This window comes from Podarcis filfolensis (assembly GCF_964270895.1).
Source record: "Podarcis filfolensis genome assembly, chromosome: 6".
In the NCBI taxonomy this organism is placed as follows: domain Eukaryota; kingdom Metazoa; phylum Chordata; class Lepidosauria; order Squamata; family Lacertidae; genus Podarcis; species Podarcis filfolensis.
The window spans coordinates 50,545,668-50,566,895 of NC_139609.1; the positions used below are offsets into that span (position 1 = coordinate 50,545,668).

Here is a 21,228-nt window from a genome sequence, read left to right on the forward strand (position 1 = left end):
CCGTACTTAACCTGAAACTGTTCTTAACCTGAAGCACCACTTTAGCTAATGGGGCCTCCTGCTGCTGCTGCACCACCGGAGCACAATTTCTGTTCTCATCCTGAAGCAAAGATCTTAACCTGAAGCACTATTTCTGGGTTAGCAGAGTCTGTAACCTGAAGCGTATGTAACCTGAAGCGTCTGTAACCTGAGGTACAGTTTACTGCTGTAATCCAGCTTTTGGTTTTATTTTCTAAAAGCTGCAAAACAATGACCTAGTTTGCACGTCAGCTTGTCGTATATAAGTTTAATAATAATCCAACAATAAAAAAAGGTTCCCTATAAACCTGTGATTCTGTTTCACTAAAACTCATCAGAGTCTGGGTGCTCTGTCTTTTGTGCTAGGCTGCAATGACTGCGATTGAGAAGTAAATTTTAATTGGTTGGATATGAATGGGGTTTCTTTATAAACAGACTTTATACCACTTACTTTTGAAGCTAATCTGCCTTTTTCAAGGTGCTAAGACACAATCTTGGGCAATTCTTAACAAGCCTGTGATAACTTAGCCTTTTATCCAATATTTCCCTAATTAAAGGTATAGTTATAGATGGATTTTCTAATTTGCTTCAAATCAACATGTGTTTTTCAATTAAAAAAAATTTGGTTTGAAATTCAGAGTTGTGTCTGTGGTTCTAGGTACTTCATTCTGTTTTTGAAGTTCAGAAAAAATTGCACTTGCAAGTTACACATTGTAGTAATTCTGTAAAGCTATCTATGCCTGTGAAGCCATTTTCAAGTGGCATATAAACTGCAGATACATTAAGGCCTTATGCTCAAAGAGTTTTTCTGACAGTAGTTATAAACACCATTAAAGTAACTGTGCTTATGTTTACAGTTAACCATCTCTAAAAACTATAGTTTTAGCTGTAAAGCTGGGACATTCGTTTTGATGCATTCTTCATTTTCTATGCAAGTACTATATTAATTCTTCCTTTTAAACTACTGTTTAGATGTATTTTGTCATGGGATTTACAAGGCTGCACTCAGTTTCCCATTCTGATTGCTCAGGTGCTTGAATCCTTATTTTTAAAAGGAGTTTTATGCCACTTCTCTATCAGAAATGTATACACAACCAAGCACCACTAGTTACTAGAAGCACTTTTAATAGTGGTTCCTGACAGTCCTTGTCTCACTGGTAGTAAGAACATACTATCAGGCAGTCAATCAAATGTATCCTGTGTTACAACATTCTTGGGACTAAAGTGTAAGATGGCCGCTGGCAGGTCATTAATAGTAGTACTTGCATGGTTGCTTGTAATTTGCTCTACTGACTTCTCTGCAGCTAAATGTAAGACAACACCCATACAATCTCCTCATTATTGATTGCTTCCTGGAGCTGTAGATTGTCAGGGGCTATTGGGTGTGGTATTGGTGGCTGCGTCTAGGGCTGGGTTTGACTGACTGTTGCTGCGGCAATTGGGCGGGCAATTGGCAGCTTGTGCCAGTGAGGGGACAGTCTGTAGGTTGCCTTGGGGACGTGTGAGAGTGGCAGCATTGGTCAGGCGGCTGACCGATTTTTAGCAACCCCCCTAAAAAAGGCTCAACAGTCTCTCCCCATTTTCTTAATTTGGAGTCCCCAAAAACAGGGGGCGTCTTATACATGGGGATGTGTTATCCACGGAAAAATGCGGTATTTGGTAATGTTGGTATGCATATGTATGCAGATATATGTCTTCTTTAATGGGGTGGGTGAGTGTTCAGAATATGAGTTTTACAAGATCCTGCTCTACAGTCCTTTGATTTAATACATGCTGTTTAATAAGTTCAGGGGAGTTGGCAAGCTTTGTCCTGGACGCCAATTATCAAGTTTTACATAAGAAAGGTTCTCTTTATTTCCTGCTGCGCTGCCAGGAGACAGGGCCCTCGATGCATTGCTTGGAAAGCATAGAACACCATCTGGTATGTTTGTTCTTGCTGAGCTGGTTTGGGCACAGACAACTTTGGGGTTGCATTTCCAGTATGAAATTAGTTGTGAATCACCAATATATAATTTTTTCACTCAGTCACTCCATAACTGGCATATATTGCCTGTCTCCTGATCTCTTTTTTAGCCTACCTTTACCCTACTGAGGCTACAACCACAGACCTAGAATACAACTACCCTGTGCCTAATAATTTGATTTATTCTTTACATACCATCTTTGTTGTCTTTCTTCCTGCTTGCTTGTAACAGCTGCCTCTGAGGCCCAGCTTGCCTAAATGGCAGATCACACAGTAAAACTGTTCCTGGACTATGCCGTGTTTGATTGCAAACAGGGAATCAGATGACTGCTCTTTAACAGCCATGTGAGGTTTGCCCTCAAAGGAAGGATGTTCGAGTGCTTTACTTGCACTTCCACCTAAAGTAAAGTAACTTCTTGCCCTTTCTAACCAAGACTGGTGATTGGGTACTAAGGACTCACACAATCTTTGATTTTTAGTGATCCCAGTTCTTCTTTCTGTTTCTATATTCCCTTATAGTGTGCAGGTTAGATGCCTAGGTTTGGCAGAGCATGCATATGACAAGTTGGTGTGCCCAACATGAGGCGATCATTTTGCTACCTTGAAATTTGAACTGTGTGAGAGAGAATGAGTGATATTAGAGGCTTCTAGCATGAGCAGAGCTCATCTCCTATCCTATGCTCGCCAGGCGAAAGACTAAAGTCTTCTATAATCTACATTTCTTGGCATGTAGCATCTCCTGATAAATAAATAGTAAAGTAATTTAACAACTCCTGTCCACTCCCCAGGATATTGAATAGCAGGGATAGACAACATGGTGCCTTCCAGGTGTTGTGGATGACCATTACATCAGCCCCAGCCACATGCCAATGACCAGGAACAATGGGATCTGTAGTCCAACAGCATGTGGAGGACCCCCCCCCCCCGCTGTAGGGAATGCAAATAGACCAACATTAATTGCAGATATCATACTGGTCCTTTGTCAGACTAGCTTGTGTCTTCAGTCAGAGAGCTCAGAACTTCTATTTTCAACATGGAGACCTGACTTTCTAATTTGGTAAATCAACATGCTATATATGTGCCCATCATTGACTTAACATCTTTTCAGTATACAGTTTAGCTTCAAAAAGCTAGAATAATCATGTAGTTCCTATGCAATGACTATAATGCCATTTTTCTTTTTAAATTGCTGTTTAAACATATTCTACCTTGAAATTCAAGAGATTATGCTCACCTCCTGATTTGTCTCTTCCCTCCACTATTGATTTCTAGCAATATAAAGAGTTCATGCTAAAGAAGAGCTCTGAATTGGGGCGAGGGGGGGGGGACACACACATCCTACAAAGGTTTGTTCATAGGCACAGGTAAGCCTGCCTGTGTTCACCAGATCTCCAGACTTCTCCAGCATAAATAAACCACTTGGTGAAAGCAATATGCTCTCATAACTTTATTTCTTTGTAGAATTCGCAATAATAGTTCTTCTGCTGGGAACAAAGTGGTGTGAAAGTTATTCTGACCATGTGAAATATAATATGACATTTTGGCTTCGTAAAATAAAACAAGGACTATCTTTAACATGGAGGAAATTCCACCAGGACAGAAGTCACTTCAGTTAGTAATGTGTCAGCCATACTGCCAGTTATTAAATGTGTTATGCTTTCTGAAGTGTGAATGTAGCTCTACCACTCTGCAAACTGCATTGTTATGCTGATCCACAGAGTGGCAGCACTGCTAGAAATAGCTACTAGCAAGTGAGAGTGCTGTTACTACTTGATATCAAAACTGGGGCTTCTCCACTGAGCTTGCTAAGCAAGAACTTGGAGAGATTTCAATCCAGCTGGGCCAATGTGATAAAGGGATTGAAGCCACAGAGGGAAGGATTAGCATGACAGATGAATACAGTACTGTGCAGTTTTCCATGGCAAAAGACTAACCCAGCTCATCAAGGAGCTGGAAGATGGGGGGTGGAGGGTGGGTGACACGGATCATATACTGCCATGGTAAGTTTCCTTAACACAGAGATCCTATTCCCTGGGACAAAGGGCGATTAAATACTTACTCTGGACTTCTAATACAAAAATAAAACTGAGCTGGCAAGAAGTGTCCATAAAAACTACCAAGCAGTCATTCACATAAATTTATCATGAGGCTGTGAATTTTGCTAAGGAACTATCTGCAGCTTACAATCTCTTTGGGAGAGTGGTTGCTGGGATAATTAAAGAATTCAGAAAGTAGAATGCGAGATTTTAATGTTCTTTTCATGCAGCATATGCTTACTTTTTTTTTAAGTTACTCCAGTTGAAGTCCACAGTCTGAGCCTTGATTATACAAAATACCAAGTTATCCAAATTAAGTCACCCAACCCCTGAACATCCATATAAATAATATCCCCATTCTTGACCTTCTGAAGTCTAATCAGGAAAAAAAAATATTTGTACTCCTAGCTTGTTTGATTCATAACTAGTCTATGTACTATGGGAAAGTCTATGGGAAATTAATCCCCCAATTTCCAGGGAAAATTTCAGCATATTTAGCATGAAATGCTAGAAAGATGTTCAAGAAGAGACTTTTCGAAATGGAAAAACCACCATCCATTTCTTTAGAACCAAAGTTCTTTAGAACTCTTATTTACAATTAAATTAAGGATAGTTGATTTCTGTTAACGTTACGTCTAACTGAGCTTATAGTTTGCTGTCAGAATACCTCTGACAGTGGCAACTGACAGTGGGTGATGGTGACTGAAACGTTCATTTCTGGATTTTAATTCAAGTTGCCATTTTGGACCTTTAAAAACCTTCATGATTTGGGAACTTGCTACCTGAAGGATTGTCTCCTTCATGTGTATCTGTTAGTGCCTTGAAATCATTGTCTGGGGCTCTTCAAGTGCCCCACCATGTGAAGTATGGCAGTTTGCTATGAGCAAGAAGGTTTCTTCATTTTTGTCTTCCCATTTGTGTAATGTGCACCCCAGGGAGCCCTTTTAAGATATGCTGTGGTTTTTTACTTTAAAAAATTTTTTTAAATGTATTTCTCAAAATAACATGAAATAGCAATCCTTCCAAACAACATGGCACACTTCCCATCCCCCACCCTGCAATTTCAGGTTCCTTGTGGGAAAACATTGTTCCAAAGTGTCAGGTGAATGCCCAGTGGGTGCTATTGTGAGTTATAGTCTGTTGCATGTGTAATAAAAGTGTGCCATGTCACTATAAAGTTATCATCTCATCTTTTTGTGGCTAATGCCTAGGCCTCCTTAGTAAATTTTTCAGAGAGTGCCAATCTCCGTACTTTCTGTTTCAACTGTGATAAAATTTTAGGGACTTCCGACTTGGAGCAATGAATTGTCTAGTGGCTAATAAAAGGAAGGTGATTTATATATCAAATTGACATTATCATCTTTAAAAATTATTAGCAGAACCAAGGTTGGGGTGCAATTAATATTTTGGTTTGTAACCAAGCTTATTTCATCAACAACATTCTTCCAAAATGGTTGCAGTTTATTGCATGCCCACCACATATGAATAGTCGCTCTGATATTCTTATACCCTCTCCAACAAAGAGCAAAGATGGTTTTATTGAGGTAGCTGCACCTCAGAGGTGTTAATGCCACCTATATAAGAGCTTGAGTTTAAGAGTGGATAGTGATTTCAGTTTTGTTGTTTTTAGCCCACAGGCTTTGCCAATCTGCTTGCTCAATTACTGTTTTTAAGTCTGATTCCCAAGTATGTTTTATTAAATTTGTTTGGCCCAATTGTGTGTCACTTACCATTTTGTAAATTATTGATAACAGGTTTAGATTTTTGCATTATAAGCTGTGGTTCTTAATCTTGCTTTGGCTCTCTGGATTTTTTTGTTTTTATTTTCCTGCATCTGTTCAATCTTATGTGAAGCAAGACACTGCATGGGTGAGATGGCTTTGCTGCCAAAGACAGCTACTTTAGATTTTAGATAATTAGGAACAGTTACTCCAGGCAGCTAGTAGTCTGCATAGCCTAATTTGCATTGGGGAGAAACTGCCATATCATTAGACTAAAGCAGTTTAGATATTTTCTTTTAACAAAAGAGGCAGGGGGAATTTATCTATTTGATTCCCAGGGGGTCCACGGCCCATCCCTTGCCTCCCCCTCAACTAAATCTTTGTCATTTTTGCATGGTAATATCACAAAGTTTATGGTCTGTTTTAGCGCTGTGCGATTTTAAAATATATTGGCTGAAATCAGTTTTGAAATCACACTGCAATAACGATTTAAACCCGGCAATATGCAGCAATATATGGCTCCTCACACAAGGGAGAGCAGAGCAGATCTCAGCCAATAACGCTGCTGATCTGAGCTGCCTTCCCTCAAGCTGAGGGAAACCAGGGCAGGCAGAGGATAACACTGCAGACTTCCCTCAGGCTGAGGGAAAACAGGGCATCCGATTGCCCCATCACTAACACTGACAGAGAACAGGGCAGCTGATTGCCCTCATTTCAAGGCATCTTGGCACTACGTTCCCCTGGCACTGAGGCGGGAAACTTATGAGAGATGCTAATGTGGCACATAAGATAAGGTGGGTAGCTATAACTACAAGTGCCCCCTTTTTTACCTGGGAGTCTCACCAAATTCCATGGAATTTACTGCTGAGTAGACATGGTTAGGATTGTACTGTAACCTGCCTAATTAAAAACTGTGGTGTTCTTTACAAGTTAAAGCTGCAAAAATATACCGAGGATGGATTTTTATGCGGGGGCAGAGACACATGTTCAGTTGGATGCACTTGAACAGAATTAAGCTCATTCTGTCAAAGAACAAACTGGTACTAGTTCCCTTTGGGTCAGTAAGAAGTACAGCTACTTAGTCATGTGTGTAGCCAGGATTTATGTTGAGGGATTGGACAGGACACCCACCTGTCATCATTCACTGTCCGGCTCTGTCTAGCAGATATGGAACGAAATGTCTCAACAACAGTTGTTTTAAATTACTTTCTTTTGACCTCAAGAGCTCAGAAAAATCTGTCAAAATCTTTCAATAATTTCTACTTTTATTTAAGTCTTTTTATTTACTTACTTGATTTAGGGGGAGGGCAGCTGCACCCATGTACTTAGTTCCTTTTTAACATGAACTTTCAAAGCGATGCCGCCCCCACAAAAATTAGGGAAGAGGTAAGAGCTTTCACAATTGCTACAAGTCGTATGTCTGAACAATACAATAATGTATTCCACAAATCAAGCCAGTAGCAAGAAGAATTAGGGCCAGAGACATGCAACAGGGTTCACTGTATTGAAACCAGCTGCTGGAGTATTGTAATCACTTCTGGTAAACATTGCAACAAGCCTTTCGCTTTGTACAGCCTGTGCCGCAGGCTGAAATCAAGAAGCGGTCAATCAATATTAATAGTGTGCTTTTGTTTTGGCTTGAAGGACGGAAGGAAATACCTGACTGAAATCCACCAGTACTGCAGGTAAAGTATGAGTGAGAAAGCCCTCCTTCACTTAGCAGCTGAATCTGCCTCTCTGCCAACTCTTAGGCTCTGTTGGGAGACCACAACCATTTGTGGGGGTGGCTCAGCCTCCTTTCTCCTTCAAAGCAAACCGTGGCAAGAAGGAGAACATCAGAGGTGGCCCCCAACTTAAGCAACACAGAGAGGGAATAACCTACCTTGTGACTGCTATAAGACTGTTTCCAAAACTGAGCAATGTAGTTTAGAGAGATGACCCTTCCTCCCCACTTTCTACCAAATAATTCAGGGCTGGATGTGCAGCAAACTTCGCAACCAGATCCAAATTGGAATACAGAAAGGGGAGGGGTTACCCTTTCCTCCCTGTGCTGTCTGGAAGGGTTCTTTAAATATATTTTTAGCTCACCCTCACCATATTAGCCTCCCAGAATGGATGACAATATAAGTAAAATGCAAACAATTCCAATACAGTTAAGATCAGATAAAATGGATCACTCAAAATGTCAGTCATAAAATCATCTCCCAGGTCCCAGGAGTGAAGGTGGCAGCAGGTCCAGTGGGAAGCCCAGAGTTGCAAGAGGATTGCCTTTTGACTAACAATGCAGCTCTAATTCCATAGATACTTAGAAAGGTCCAGCTGTAAGCAATGACTGAGCAGAGAACTAGGTAGAAGATGATATGGCAGGGATGTAAGTTTTTCAGTGTCCTTGGGACTTCTGCTGAGTTAAGGGTTTCCTTTTGGTGGCTCTAGTCTCCTTACCCCTGCTCTAGAACTCCCTGGCTCATATCTTCCTGGCTCGGCCCCAGCTCCAACTCTTACTCCGGCCTTCACACAATGTGCTGGTCACATACATGATCCCTAGATCTAAGAACCAGAACAGTCTGATACAGGCAGAGGCATTCCTTCAGATACCTGGGTCCAAGTCATTTCAGCAGGGATTCCAACAGGATTTTCTGAGCCCAGTTCTCTAGTTGTTGATTTGGTCCCCCACTTCCGCTGCACATGCGCGCGCGCACACACACACATCGATCCATGAAACTTATTTCTGAGTATGCCTACAGAGGATTGCTCTGCATATTCATCCATCACACGTACACACTCTCATACACACTTCCACTAGTCTGGCTGTAACTGCTTACTTGCAGAGAGTAGCAGCTGGAATCCTGCCTTCTTCTGATACCCATTTTTAATCACCAGCTTAGAGGGTATGGGGTGGCATAAGGGTGCTGCTACAGGTGAACTAGCTCTACCTGAGCTGCTGGGTGAGTAGTAAGCACCACTAAATCCAATGAGACTTACTTCTGAGTAGACATTGCAACCTTAGAGGCTACCTTTTCTCTGTCAGGGAATGTATTCCCTCAGAAGTCTTCAGTCAAGAGCTGAGTGCATCTGATGAAGGGATGAGCCTTGAAACAAAACTGTTCAGGATGAACTAATCCAAAATAAAGATTAGAATTCTCAATCCTATGCAGGTCTACTCAGAGGTAAACACCATTGGGCTTGATAGGCTGAAGAGGGTTGTTACTGTTTTTAGTACATCACACCAATGAAGTTACTGTTTTGCAAAGCTAGAGAAACACACACATGGTTTCTGAGTTGCCCACCTGTGTTGGAGCTCCTTAAATTTTCATTCATTCATTCATTCATTCATCTTATTTAGAATAAAACACATGAAATACAAAATATCAGGCTCATTAGCAAGTGCCAATATATCAATTGAACCCAAAATATACCATATTTAAGGGCCACTTGAAGCATTACTTTTTCTGAGGGAATTTGTGTTCATGTTGAAAAGTGACTAGGTGAATCCTTATAATCTACAGAAACATAAAATGTGAAGCTTATAAAAATGTGGTAGGTGATACTCATTGGATTTCTAGGCTAAACCTGTAAATATTGTAATATACATTGTGGTGGTGCTCACAAGTTTATGTTCAAATATACCCACAAGCCCCACAAGTTGGTGACCTCTGTTATATGTGGATGAATTAACAGTCCAAGCCAAAGAATAAATCAACACTCTCTCTGGTATAGAATGTGGCATTTCTCTCCATTTTAAAGTGACACATAATGCTAATTTGCTAGTTTTTTACTTAGAGATCGTATTAAAATATAACCTCTCTTCCCTTAATTACTCTGATTTTATAACAAAGGCTCCTTTCTTGGCAGTAACATATAAAAGAAAATGAGAGAAACATGAGCCAAACTGCCTTGTTTTTGCTGATTCTTTTGTAACTAACTAAGCGTAAATAAGGATTAAATACAGCTAACTTTTGTTTACCGTTGAAATAGTGAACCTAGTATTAGATGAGCATTTACAAGGACATATTGTCTCAGGCCTTTGGAGGTCTAGTTCTCTACAGAAATAATTTGTAACTGTCAAATGTTTATCATTTACTGCATTTCAAACTGGGTAACTCCAGGAACTGGGATGAAGCCAGCAGATGGTGATAGAAATTAAACTCATGATATGGTTCAGTAATCAGTGAGCTTTGGAAAGACAAAGGTGCTTTCTCTTTTCTTATCCCTAAACTATACCCTTGATAGATTCGAAGCCTAAACCTGGTTTATTCTGCTATACTTTCAGCCTGCAGTTTATTTATTTACATTTTTGTTTGTAAAAATATCCATATACCACCCCCTTGTGAAACGGTGTACAACAACCTAAAAACATCTAAAAGCAATACAAAACCCTCATTGTCCAGCTAGACAAAATATAATGGCAGTGCTAGCTAGAATCCAAGCCATTCCAAGTCAGGTTTCAAGATCATTATGACTCACACTTTAACAAAGGGACTGGCATTCATAAACCCATTTGAGCAAATTAATGGAGGAGCTATTGCTCTGCCCATACAGAATTATGGAGCCAAGGCTCAAGGCAGCTATGCAAATATGCAAATGCACAGATTAAAAAATGAAATATTTTAACTCTCATTAAAATAGCTTGAAACAAGAAGTATGTTGTGTTTGACGTGACACAATGTGCTTGAGACTACTGTAAAGGCTACCCACATCAAATTCAAATTGCTGAATTTTTTCTTCATCAATACTAATACGCTTACACGAAATCTAGATCATAAAAGAAATGTACAAATTCCAAAGCCTAGGGAAAAAGTCATTTTCTTGCCAGGGTTACTATTGGTTCCCATCCCAGGATAAAACAAAAACAGAGAGAATGTGGATTATGCAGAAGGGCAGGGGGCACCAATCTGGCCTCTGTCATACCCAACAGAGCTGCTGTGTTTTCCTAAAAAGTAGGATATAACGAGTTACTCAGTTTGGTGCAGTGTTGGAAATGCTGCAACATTATTCCCTCCTTACATTCTGCACAATCCTCCTATTTAAAAGGCTCTGTAATGCAAGGTGTAATCCTCCAGTCCTACAGCTCAATCACATATTTATTAATTTGTGACACCCAGTGCCCACTAACTCTCCCTGAAGCTTTCCTTGTGAGTGTGTATGTGTGTCAGTTTATTGATTCTGGTCCCTTCCTGTTCACTTTGCTCAAACCCTTCTTTTCCTAGGCATGCAAGAGAAATTCTGCGCTGCTGCAGGTCATAATTGAAAAAGACAGAAATGCTCAATATGACTCATACATTATTCAGCTTATCAGCTGCCCAAGAGAAAAAGAGAGGGAGAGGTTGTTTGCATGCCTACCTCTTCCACTATCAACAGAAGAAATAATTTTCAATTACACTAAGTGTATGCAACTCTGTTCCCCAACAGGATCTGGAGTTAGAGAGATGGAAGTGGAGAATGAAGGACAGCGCAAAGAAGTAACTGCTACAAAATGCTTGCTTACGTTAGATTCTTGGCTCCAGTTTGCTTCTTAATAATGTACCAAATGGAATATGCTAGCAAGCAGAAAGACCACCACAATTCATGACAAAAACCTAGATCAAGGCCAGCTGAAATTACACCACAGAAGCCAACTAAGCATTGATCGACTGGTTGTGAATATATGACTTTAATTATTTATGAGGGGTTTGGGGATTTTTTTTTGCCACATAAATTTATGGTAATGTGCCTGGAAAGACTTTTGCCAAAAGCTAGAGATTTCTTGAAGGAAAATAAAAATAATAGGATCATTTCTACTATCCGAATATTATTTCAAATCCCACTATCAGAAGTGGCAACCCTGGCATTGTAAGTGATGGACCAACAATGAAGTGGGTTTTTTTAATCCTTGCCTAGAGTTTCCACAACCAAGATGATTTTTTTTAAACGGAAAAACTGTCATAAGGCCAATAGAATTGCCAGTTTTCTTACGATAATCTTCCAAGAAGCATTCCCAAATCAATTACGCTGCAGCTGGTAACATAGTCTTAAAAGACCATTCAGTTTCTTAAACATCACCCTACTTGTCCAAGCCCACATGCAAATTGCTTAAGCTTATAAGGGTTCTATAGGGAACCCTAGTAACAAGCCCTATATCTCTTCTAATTTCCTTCATACAAAGTATGCATCCCTCCTGGACATATTCACTTGGGAAGAACAGACTCATCCAGTCTTAACAGAGAAGACTTTAATAATATGTCCCATATAACTTGGCGATCACTTGTACAAAGATTTGCTCCTGAAGAAAGTGAAGGCCACATAACATTCTGCCACGTAATCCCAGTGAAGTACAGACTGGAAAAAGATTTGCCTGGAAATAAAATCCTTGCTGTAAAACCTATTGCTTTATACCAAGGGTAGGGAACGAGTGGCCTGCTCAACCTTTTAAACTGGTCTGCAAGTCTCCTACTGGTCTTTCAGTAGCATTGGTGGTGGTAAACAGAAACTCACTGTGCCTTTGAAGACTAGCAAGTTGCAGAAGCAGATTAAGTGAAGGAAAAGCCATTGGAGAGTAGACGGCTGCCAACTGTTATCTGTCTATGTTCCAATTTTTCAGTATCTTTTCAAGCTAAAGTCAAGCCTTTCCAGTTCTTCAAAATATATTTAGTAGAATCTGAAAGGAGACCTGATACTCGAGCAACAAAGGATTTTTGTAAATTATTTGATTCCACGTGATCTATCCTTAAGCATCCAGTTATAAGGAGACTTCTATTGTACTGCTGTAAATAAATGAAATACTACAGTGCTATCACCAACACATATGTTTCAGCACAATAACAAACTGGGGAAAGGAGGGGGGAAAGCAGCAGTAAAACGTTCTGCTTAATTCATCTAGCAACCTAAGCCTTCCTCACTGGAAGATATCATCAGTAAATAATTTATATACACCAATAAATCTGCTTAATCCTTTCGTTTGAAAACAGATTTTCCATTTTAGTCAATTAGGGCAAATTTAAATTGCATTTAGAGAATGCAGCACATTCAGGCATCCATGGCCCATCTATGAAGTTATTAGAAAGATACACACTAATAAATTGGGGGGGGGGGGAGTAGTTGTGTGTTGTTGTTGTTGTTTTAAAAAAAAACATTTTAAAATGGAAGTAGGGAAGTAGGACAGAGAAAAAAGTATTTCCCCTCATTTTCTTTCTTTCCTCCCCAAACAATTCTTCCTTATCCAATATAAATAAGGAATTCTGGACATGGAAGTTTTCTTCAACACATACAGTAGATAACTTGTTGGATCCAGAACCCTGGCCTGAAATTTGAATTCACAGCCAGATCGGCATTCCAGAACACATGGAGGGAGGGCTCCAGGACCCTGACAGAGCTTCACATCTCCTTCCCAAAGCCCAGTGCCTCACTTACCCAGCTTTGGGAAGGCAACACAAGGTCTTGAGGGGGCATCAAATTTTAGCCTTGTTCCCCGCCCCTTGCACAACAAGGCAGCAACCCACTTGATATGAAACAACAATCCACTTGATATGAAAATTTGGATCACGCAGGTTCAAAGGATCCTATAGGTGATAGAGCCGGTCTCTCTGGAAATACCTTCTCCAAGCACAATTCTACCCACCCCACCCCCCGCCAACCAATGGCTTCAGTTCAAAAAGGGACTTGTCCATTGCAATTTAACTCAGACAGCTTTCTGCTTGTTACCCTGTAGTCTAGGAGTGGTGAACAAATTCTAGGCCGATTATTAGCCAATCCCACTGTAATCTGTGACAATAAAGGGTGGTAGAGAGAAAATTATAACCCTGTTGACCAAAACCTAATCCTGCTCCCTGATTCTTTAAGATTAAAAGGAGAACCTCTCTCTCACAGTTTAAAAGATCTGGGTGAAGGAGAGAAATTGGGTTTGGGGAATGTAGGCATGTTATTGAAGTTAGTTTTCCCTTCTATTCATCTCCAACTCTGGAGGTGAAGGATAATGCCTGTATACTGTTTTCTGCTGGAAATGTTTGCTGGCAACTTTGAAGGTAAGGTAACTGTGCTTTGTCTGAAGCAGGCTTGTGTTTAGAGGTGTTGCTGGGTATTTCAGTTAATACCTCCTTGCTTTATCCCTCGAGAACCTCAGTGAACGTTCATCACAATAAACATATTTAGAAATAATAATAATGAAAACAATAAATTATATGGGAATTGTACACAGTGATCTATCCGTTTACCTTTTAATAATAGATAGATAGATAGATAGATGATAGATGCAGAAAAAGCAAGCATAACCAACAGCATAGGCTTTCCAATGTGAACAAACAGTTCAGCTTATATGTAACAGGCTGTGGTATATACAGCTCAGTTGTAACAGAGCTTCCACTTACCTTCTAACACTGTCAGTTTGGCACTGGTATTTATCTCCCCAACACTGTTGGTAGCCATGCACTCATATATTGCTTCATCCCGAAGGACACGCAGTGGTTGAATACGTAGAACTGATCCAGACCCATCATCAAATTCAATAACCTTTTTTCAAAAGAGGGGAAATTGTATTACCCATTTTATTACTGGTGGACACACAACATACCATTTCCTTTTAAACCATGACTGAGGAATCAGGAAAGGGACAGGGACCAGCCCCTCCACTCTCTGGGGCAAATTCCTGCAACCTTGTTTACCATGGTGAATGATTCCATCTGAATGATTCCTTCCTTAACGAAGATTTAAATTGTTGTAAATTATGGTTTGGAAACCATACCGCATACCTTAGTTGTCCACCTTTATTAATAATAAACCCTATTTAGCATTAAGCATGATTAACATTCTGAAACTAAAAGAAACTCTGTCTTTTTGCCATGATACAGAGTTTGGCCATTAACACCATGACTCAAGTTTCTGTGCTGCCCATTTCCCCCTTTTCCTCTGCTCATGTGCTCCTCTCATCATTCCATTCCTTAAAGTATTCAAACTGGAAGTACAAAGTAAATAATGGTTGAAGATTCTTGTTTGTAGGCAACCACAGTTTGCTGAATTTGAATATCACAGCAAACTACTTTTTGCTCAAACTAGGAAGTGACTAAGTGAACTGGAAGAGAGAGAAAGAGGGACTGGGAGAGCATGAGGCATAGTACAAATAGGCAAGCCATGGTTTGGCTATGACGCATGAACTGGGTCATTAACCATTCATGAAATCAAAGAAATTTCTTTAACCCTCTCATAGAGAAATGTGTTTATCATATAACCCATAAATTGTCCCTCAATGGCAAGGACTGCAAATGAATAGACACTGAACTTAATTAACTTCATACTCATCTAATTCCAATTTACAAACAAAGCAAAATGAGATGAAATAATATCACCAAGAAAATATAGTGATTACAGAAGGAAGCTATACTAGGAGAATCTTATTATTTTACCTCTCAGAGGAGAGTTAACCAATATTTATCCACGTGGAATGAATAATTCCCTCAGTAGTCCAAGTCTGGAAATTTGGAGAATCAGAAATGCCATATTCCAGGTAATGTGTATCAAAGAGGAAATATATATTTCCAGTTCACACATTTGTTATATTTTAATGCAACCCAACATATGGAAACGCCCACAAAATTACCAGGCAAAAAATATATTCTGTGTGTACCTCAAATCGTTGGGAGCTAACTTTCTTTCCTTTCTTCATCCATGTGATACGTGGCTTTGGCTCTCCTATTGCTTGGCATACAAAGGAGGCCACACCTCCAGATATCCCAATCTGATCCTCAGGAGTTTTCATGAAGTTTGGCTTACCTGCAAGACAAATATACTGAATGGTGAAATGTGCCTGGAGTCTGAATTAAAGATAATGAATATTACAGCAATCTGACTATATCTATCTTGTGCGCCCAGCTCAAGACTAATGAAATGATACCACACCTAGAAACAATGGATACATCGGTGAACAAAATAATACAACCAAGTTTAAAAACATTATGAAGATTGTTTAGGAAGAACTGTTTAGCTGCTAATTCTTCACACTCCTGTAATAAGCGAATTTCCAGTTTAAAATAGCCCATGTGGGCAGGCACTGGCAAACGCTGTTTAAACAACAACAAAAATTAAGTACAGGATTTCATTATGATCGGGCTGGAAAAATTTGAGAATATCAGAACCACCATGTCCAAATTTAGTTATCACTGAAAGCATCCTGAGTTCTGGGAGTATATAATCCACCTGCAGATGGAGTTAATCAGCTATTGGATAGAACAAAAACATTGTTTTATAATATAAAACAATGGTTGAAACAGCTTGGGTGGCCTTACAATCTCTCTCACAATGGAGCACAAAGGGATTTCTGGAAGGCTTACTCTGCTTTGCTTGCTCCGTTATGACAGAGCTCAATGCACACCTGCTGTTACTGGTTTTTCATTTTGTTTCGTTTTTGTTTTTTAATGCACACTGAGATGTTAAAAAACAAACAAACTCCTGGCAATGCCAATTCCCAATAATTACATGCTGTTAAAATCGCGGAGTGGGATTGCCTTTTTCAGTCAAGTGTTAAGGTGAAAGGTGGGCATTATCTGAGTTGCAGACCCTGCAGTCTCCTCTGGAACCGGAGAAGAAATGAAATGTCTGATCAACTGGTGTTTCCATCAATGCTAAACAAAAGTTTCAAGAAATGTATTCAGAAGCCGCTGAAAGCTATGAGATCTAACCCCCATTCTGAGCTTAGCAATTATTAATATTTTCTAAAAGATCAGAAAAACAACATTTACTTTAATGCAACAATAAAAGCAATCCTGGTCACTATTTGCCCAAAGGATATTATTATGAAAATTACATAAAGAGCTACTAGACAATCAGAAGAACTGAGACCATCATTTTTCGAAGAAAGCTATAAATACCTTATTTATTCTCCTTCTATGTACCATAGAGCAAAGAGGAGAACGTTCCTGAGTAGTGTAATTAGGTCATTTAAATTTACACCAGTGAACAACACTCTCAATTTGTGAAGGTATTGATGAACACAATTACTTCTATGAAAATGATTAAATATATTTGGAATGTTGAAGAAATATTCTTGGGGGCCTAACAGGAGGAGGTACAGGGTAAGCATAGAGAAACTATTTCTGAGATGCAGAAAATTGATAGCTCACAGCATATAGCTTCAGTGTCACAAGCAATAGCCTGAGATTAAAATCAATCATTAGCCATGATTGCTTAACTTACATCGATTTCACATATTTACTTACCAAAATTCACATCAATTTCTGCTCAGTTTTATTTACAAATATCTGTATTTCTTCCCCTCTATAATCTCCCTCAGCAAAAGGCTAATAAGGTTCATGCTAATTTTGATTGCAGTGTAACTGACCATTTTGCAATGCAATCTGCTCAGCTGTTTTGTTAGGTATTGGACTTCTGCATATGACTTGCTATTTTATGTTATTTATTTTGTGATGCTGAGGAACTAGCATAAATTTGGATCAGATATCATGCCTTTTCTCTTAAAAGGGATGAGTGTATTGTTGGACATGTTAGCTCATTGTGAACAATGTGTCCTGAAAAGTGGTTTATAAATCTCTTCATAAATAAAGTGAAATATCGAAAGCACAAATGCAGACAATTCCACCAAGAAAAAAAAGTGAAAGGCATCCAAATAAACCTGTGTACTTGCATAAGGAGCTTACAGATGAGCTGATATTTAAGAAGGGCATGTACAGTATAAGACATGGAAAATCATGAAAGAAGAGTACAAACAAGTAGCAGACAGTTGCAGGGAGAAGGTTAGAATGAGCTGAGGAAGATGGAGAAATGACAGGCAGACAGAGAGAAGGCGGAACTGCTTAACACAGGCATCTCTAAACTTGGCCCTCCAGATGTTTTGGGACTACAACTCCCATCATCCCTAGCTAACAGGACCAGTGGTCAGGGATGATGGGAATTGTAGTCCCAAAACATCTGGAGGGCCAAGTTTGGGGATGCCTGGCTTAACACCTACTTTGCCTCTGTCTGCACCCAAAAGGAAAGCAGGGCCCAATATGGTGATAACAGAATAAATAATGCAAGGAGGGAGCTCTAGCCCAAGACAGGAAAAGAGGTGATAATGGAACACCTAGCTTATTTAAACAAATTCAAATCTCCAGGGCCTGATGAGCTACACCCAAGCGTACTAAAGGAGCTAGTGGATGTGATCTCAGAGCCTCTGTCTATAATCTTTGAGAATTCTTAGAGAATAGGTGAGGTCCTTGCAAACTGGAGTCAGTCTGTGAGCTCTTAGAAAAGGAAGCTGCGATTACTAAAACCCAGCATGGGTTTTTTCAAAAACAAGTCATGCCCGACAAATCTCATTTCTAGATCCATTTCAATTGGAGTTTCAATCTGGCTTTTGTACAGAAACTGCCCTGGCTGCCTTATATGATGACCTCTGTTGGGGGAGAGACAGGGGCAATATGTCCCTGTTAATCTTCCTTCCTTGACTTTTTTGCAGATTTCGATACCATCAACCACTGTATCCTCCTGGAGAGGCTATCTGATGTGGCAGTGGGCAGCACAGCTTTGTAGTGGTTCCGGTTCTACTTGGATCATGGTCTTCAGCAGGTGATGCTTGGGGACTGTTTTTCAGCACCAAGGGACCTTCAGTGTGGAATCCCTCAGGGCTCAGTTCTATCCCCTAGGTTTAAGATCTACAGTGGTACCTCGGGTTACAAACACCTCGGGTTACAAACACTTCGGGTTACAGACTCCGCTAACCCGGAAGTAGTACCTCGGGTTAAGAAATTTACCTCAGGATGAGAACAGAAATTGTGCGGCGGCAGTGCAGCAGCAGTGGGAGGCCCCATTAGCTAAAGTGGTATCTCAGGTTAAAAACAGACCTCCAGAACAAACTAAGTTCGTAACCAGAGGTACCACTGTATATGAAGCTGCTGAGTGGAGTCATCTGGAGTTTTGGAGTGTGTTGTGAGTAGTATGCTCATGACACACAACTCTATTTCTCCTTTACATCTACAGGCTTGGCAGTGGATGTGCTAGACTGATGTCTTGCCTCAGTAATGGACTGGATGAGAGCCAATAAACTGAAGCTCAATCCAGGTAAGACAGAGATACTGTACCTTCTCATCTTTGGCTGGTGGTTCAGCTATGCCCCTATCTGAGCAGGGATAGCCTAACATATGTGACCTATGCTCTGGTAACCTCTAGGCTGGATTACTGCAATGCGTTATACATAGGGCCACTTCTGAAGACAGTTCAGAAACTTCAGCTGGTGCAAAATTCAGTGGCCAGATTGCTCACCAGAACAAGACAGTTTGAGTATATAACATCAATCCTGACCTGACTACACTGGCTGCCAATTAGTTTCCAGGCCCAAATCGAAGTGCTTGTGTTGACCTATAAAGCCTCACATGCCTCAGGACCTGAATACCTTAAGCTTCCTTTAATTCCTAGGGTACATGTAGTTCAGTTGGTAGAGCATGAGACTCTTAATCTCAGGGTTTTGTGTTCAAGCTTCATGTTGGGAAAGTGATTTCTGCAATGCAGGGGGTTGAACTAGATGACTGTTATGGTTCCTTCCAACTCTATAATTCTCTGTTTCTAGAAGTTCATATGCAATGTAACTTACATTTAGTGAATTTATGAATTCCATATGCTCTAAATGTTCAAACATGTTCAGGAAAATCTTTATCATAAAATTTCTAGCTTCTTTCTGTTCAAAGAAACTCATTTTACACTAAATAAATATAGGGAATACAAAAGTGAAGAAGTCAAGTCTACCTGTTCCCAGCGGCAGATGGTGCCTGGATAGGTAAAATGCTAAACTAAGGTGCTCATGACAACAGTTAAGAGTCTCTGCTTTGTCATGGGGTGTGGAATAATGCTGATTACACAGAATATATAATGTTACAAGGTACGGTTACTGCCTGAGGCCAACAACCTTCTGCAATCTGACTCATCCCAAATGATGCTGTTGCTAAATCTTGCCCTTTTTTCATCCACAGCAACTCTGCCAATCAAGCTAATTGAATGTACCAGAGGGCTACCTTCCTAAGCTCCAGGCTTCCTACAACACAGAAAACTCCCTAGGCATTATTTTAAAATAAGGATTCAGTTCATAAATTATATGTATTGTAGCTATTATATACACCAATGATTTCTGGCATGCAAAATATATCCTTGAGTGGTGACGTAAGAAATTCCTTAGTTTGAGGTCTCAAAGATCAACTGCCAAAAATAGTTTTGTTTGGTTTATGCTTTTGTATACAATTTGGGCAACCAGAGGGTGGAATAGCAGAGAGGAATGATTTAAATACAACAGTGGGAAATCACAAAGCAGACTCCGAGGATATAAAAGACCCTGAAATTGTCTTTCCCATATGCAGCTTTTTTCCCATAAGCATTTTACTGAACTAAAGGTAAGCTTAAAATTGGACACTGTTATCTAAAATTCATTGTAGGAAGCAAACCAATGGTTCATCTGAACATTTAATATTTATATTTCACTTGTCAATAGTATGCATGCCATGCTGCATACATTAAGCAATAAGGACACACTTCCCTGGGTAAGGAAATGTTTTCCACTTCAGTGAGTGGGTCATGGCCTACAAAACACAGTGGAAGCACCAGCCACACATCTGTAACTCTTGCCACACATCTTAACTCTTGACACTGCAAGCAACACAATTGCTAAGAAGACTTACATTAAACCACTCCAATTTAATTTATTTCAGCCAATCATTGCACATGAGACACTATATGCCATAAGAACTTAAGCAGAGTACTGCCAAAAGCCCATCTAGTTTAGCATTCTGTTCTCACAGTGAGCAGCAAGATGCTCATGGGATGCCAGGAAACAGAACCTAAGTTCAATGGTGCTCTACCCACCTGCAATTCCCAGCAACTGGTATCTAGAGGCATACTGACTCCGATGGTGGAGGCAGAGCATAGTCATTATGGCTACTGATAACTTTTTCCTCCATACGTTTGTCTAATTCTTTTTCAAAACCATCCAATTTAGTGGCCAGCACAACATGTTATCTAGTTTAACTATGCACAGTGCAAATAAGTAATTTATTTCATCTGTCCTGAATCTTCCACCCTTCAGCTTCGTTTCATGTCCACTGGTTCTAAAACTTCTCTCTATCCACTTTTTCCATGCCACGCATAAATTGTATACACCACTATCATACCTACTCATACTCACATTTTCTCTGAACTAAAAAGCCCCAATTCACGCCCCAACATAGAAGAGTTGCTCCAACTCCTTAATCATTCTGGGTGCCCTTTCTGAACCTTGTCCAGCTCTAAAATATCCTTTCTGAGGAGATGTGACCAGAACCATACACAGTATTCCAAGTGTGGTTGCACCATAAAGGTAAAAGGACCCCTGACCGCTAGGTCTAGTCATGGACGACTCTGGGGTTGCGGCGCTCATCTCGCTTTATTGGCTGAGGGAGCCGGCGTACAGCTTCCGGGTCATGTGGCCAGCATGACTAAGCCGCTTCTGGCGAACCAGCAGTGCATGGAAACGCCGTTTACCTTCCCGCCGGAGCGGTACCTATTTATC

The 21,228-nt window shown here is 40.1% G+C and overlaps 1 protein-coding gene across 26 annotated transcripts in view; it reads right to left on the reverse strand.

Moving 5' to 3' along the window:
• PTPRF (protein tyrosine phosphatase receptor type F) overlaps positions 1–21,228 on the reverse strand; it is a 476,587-nt gene that overhangs the window by 217,872 nt on the left and 237,487 nt on the right. For all 26 annotated transcript variants that reach the window (XM_083619805.1, XM_083619803.1, XM_083619795.1 and 23 more), the window contains exons 4-5: positions 15,331–15,476; positions 14,078–14,219 (exon numbers count right to left, since the gene is read on the reverse strand). In XM_083619805.1, coding sequence (XP_083475931.1) covers positions 14,078–14,219; positions 15,331–15,476 — 288 coding nt within the window. The remainder of the gene's footprint in view (positions 1–14,077; positions 14,220–15,330; positions 15,477–21,228) is intronic.